This window comes from Episyrphus balteatus, chromosome 3 (genome assembly GCF_945859705.1).
Source record: "Episyrphus balteatus chromosome 3, idEpiBalt1.1, whole genome shotgun sequence".
Taxonomy (NCBI): domain Eukaryota; kingdom Metazoa; phylum Arthropoda; class Insecta; order Diptera; family Syrphidae; genus Episyrphus; species Episyrphus balteatus.
The window spans coordinates 62,484,421-62,487,436 of record NC_079136.1 but is presented as its reverse complement, the minus strand read 5'-3'; the positions used below and the strand labels follow the sequence as shown (position 1 = coordinate 62,487,436).

At 32.8% G+C, this 3,016-nt stretch overlaps 1 protein-coding gene across 1 annotated transcript; it reads right to left on the bottom strand.

Moving 5' to 3' along the window:
- Positions 1-1,549: 1,549 nt before the first annotated feature.
- Positions 1,550-2,194, bottom strand: LOC129914335 (uncharacterized). Its single transcript, XM_055993529.1, has one exon. The coding sequence runs from the start codon at positions 2,112-2,114 to the stop codon at positions 1,650-1,652; it is 465 nt and encodes a 154-aa protein (XP_055849504.1). The 5' UTR covers positions 2,115-2,194; the 3' UTR covers positions 1,550-1,649.
- Between the last annotated feature and the right edge of the window lie 822 nt (positions 2,195-3,016).

Genomic DNA, 3,016 nt, shown 5'->3' with positions numbered 1-3,016 from the left:
TAAAAAAAAATATCTAATGCACACATTTTGCATTGAATTCTTTTTTCAATGCAGAAAATTTGTACCTATGCAAAATGTTTTTATTTGGAATACTCACTGTTCAAATCTAATGGTCAAATGACCGCAAGAAAACAATCACGAAATCCGTTCGTAATGGAAAATTTCATACAAATGGTATCTACGATCGGAAATATGATAAGGTGAATTCATGAAACGGTGTAAGCTCTGGTAAAAGTGGTAAAGTAATAAATGTCTCAAAATTTGGTAAGGGTTTGACAGCTTGTTTACCAGATTAGAAATAGAAATAAATTCTCTGCAATGTGCATGTTTGTATCTTATTTTAGGCCCCACGAGTACCATTATTTCACCAAAGCATTATATACTCATTCTATAGTACTAGGTAAATTTCTGAGGGCCTTCTCTTAAATTTTTATGAAATTTATGGAATTATCCTTTGAAATTTCCTATCGTTTATGAAAAAAGATGCACTATACAACACTTTCTAGTAATATCCATTATTGTACTTAAAATAATTGTTCCAAGTGTCGCACGTGCGGGCAGGTGCATTATATTCTGTATAATATATCCTTATGTACAGCAAAAAAAAATCGAGAAAAATAGAACCGGATCCATTTTTTTAAACTTTGCGATTTTAAAATCGCAAGGCTGTGCGCTCTCATTTAAAATAATGTGTTTCATTTTTTGCGTCTAAAAAATCGAGTGGTTGAAAATCGCATGTGTGCGCATGATTTGGCCTCTTTGCGACTGCTACTTTTTAGTCGTTTTCGGTTTAGTCGCAAGTGTGTGCACAACTATACTGGTCCATTTGTTCCATTTTAATTTGCGACAATCGCGTCGCCAAAAAAATGGGACAATTTTCAATTTTTAAATCGCGGCTATTTTTTAGAAGCATGTGTGTTCACCGGCATTGAAATCCGTGTGATCCATTTTTGCGACTAAATAATCGCGCGACTGAAATCGCATGTGTGCGCCTAGCCTTACCGAGTGAAGTTAAATTTTCGTCGCTGCTTTTCCAACCTACTTCAATTCCATCGCATAAAAATAGTAATAGTCGAGTTGAATACAATTATTATATTCAACTACATTTTATAACTCCAAATAAGATGATTGCATTCCATGATGATTGCAAGATTAAATGCAGTACGGCCATGGAATTAATTTAAAGAATATCCCAACATTTTAAATCTTAATCTTGTCTTGAATATAAATTTAAATTTGAATAGAATGCGACAGGTTACATTTTTTTTTTTTTTTCAAACTTTTACAAAAACCGTTTATGCTCCTTCGTCAATCTAAAAACTGTATTAAATGCCTCATTAATCAGCTGAAACAAGAAATTATTGAAATAAGGCACAACATTTTCTTTTTTATTATGCTGACAAGCATCATTCATCAAATATCACTTCAAAATTTCATAAATAAAATATTCATCTCAAAAATTTTCAATTTATTAAACGACGACGCGCTGCGTCGCGCCGTTATCATCACTTGACATTGACCCCTCAATCACTTAATATTCAAACTGCGATTTATTTTTTGTTTTCATAATTTTTTGTTTTTATTAAACAACAAGAACAATAATTTTTCATGCTTAAATTCACTGCAACAGAATATTCGAATTCATCAGATTACCATACCTCGCGGCATCTGCCTCGAAAATCAGGCAAGTATCCTTCTTGACATGGAAAATCAATCATGTTAACAGGCATCACATGGTGTCCAGCTGAAGTGGTTTCCGGTTTGTCAAATTCATCTAATAGATTCTGGTCAAGTAGAATACACCAATCGGGTTGAATGGTTTCCGGCTTGCCAATAGTATTTGGCGGGCATTCGATATCCTTAACACAATATTTTATACAGGGCTTAATTATACCATCACCATGCTTGACTTTTTTCTTGCAAAGGAAGGATTTCTTGCAGTCATTTGGAAGCTTTGGAATTGTATTTTCTATCCATAAATGTTTATTAGATGATTCTGGTGTTGCTGTTGTCGTTGTTGTTGTAACTTGGTGTCGTCTTATTGTTGAATATGAAAATTCAACAGAAATTGTTAAAAGTAAAGAGAGAAGACAGATTTTGATAATGTAAGACATTGTGTCTGATGGAGGCTATATGATTGAACGAACGATCTATTTGAGACTGGCAGATATTGGCGTTAGATGGTTTGTTAGAAGCATATTCGAGATAATTACTGACAGATGAAAATAATCAGTTTGTCATGCAATTTTCACGCGTGGGTATTGGTGTTGAAATAGCTATTTCAAGTTTGAATTTCAAACATTAGCCATACAAACTGTATTAATAAAAGATTATATTATGAAAGATAAGGTAACTATTTTGGCGCGCGATCAGCAGACACTTCAGCTGTTGTTAAAGATGGTTGTTTACTTTGTTGTGGTTTATCATAGTAAGAGTCTTTTAAAAAGTCACTTTTTAAGGAGTTAATACTTGACAGTTAACAAAAGGTTGCACTTGTTGGTAGTATTAATGCGGTTGTCTAGCCTAATATAAAAGTTAATTGGCACCTTGTGATAAGAGTAGGAAACTTGCATCGTAGGTGGTATTTCATACACATGCAATTTTGAGATAGTGGTAATTTGTCACCATAGACTTCATCCAAAAATATACAAAATTTTTTCTGTATTGCGTTATTTTGTTGTGTTTCAGTAGTTCTAGCAATGAAACATTTTTTAACTAAATAATAAACTCACTTAGAACTCATGGGTGCATAATGATACCAACCCACGAAAAACCAGGGTTGTTGCTTGTAGTCGAAATAAAGAAAAGTAATAAGAATAAAAATAACACTGGTCTGCAAGGGAATCCTACTTTTAATGAAACTATATTTTTCTAAGGGATTTCTGTGTGTTGATTCCGAATCCGTTAGAAAATCTCGAAATCCCATTTTTTTTTTTGCTGTTTTCAAAACAATATTTTTGCGTAATTTAAAATTTTTAAATGAAACTTGTCACGGTTTACAAAAGAACTTTTTTTT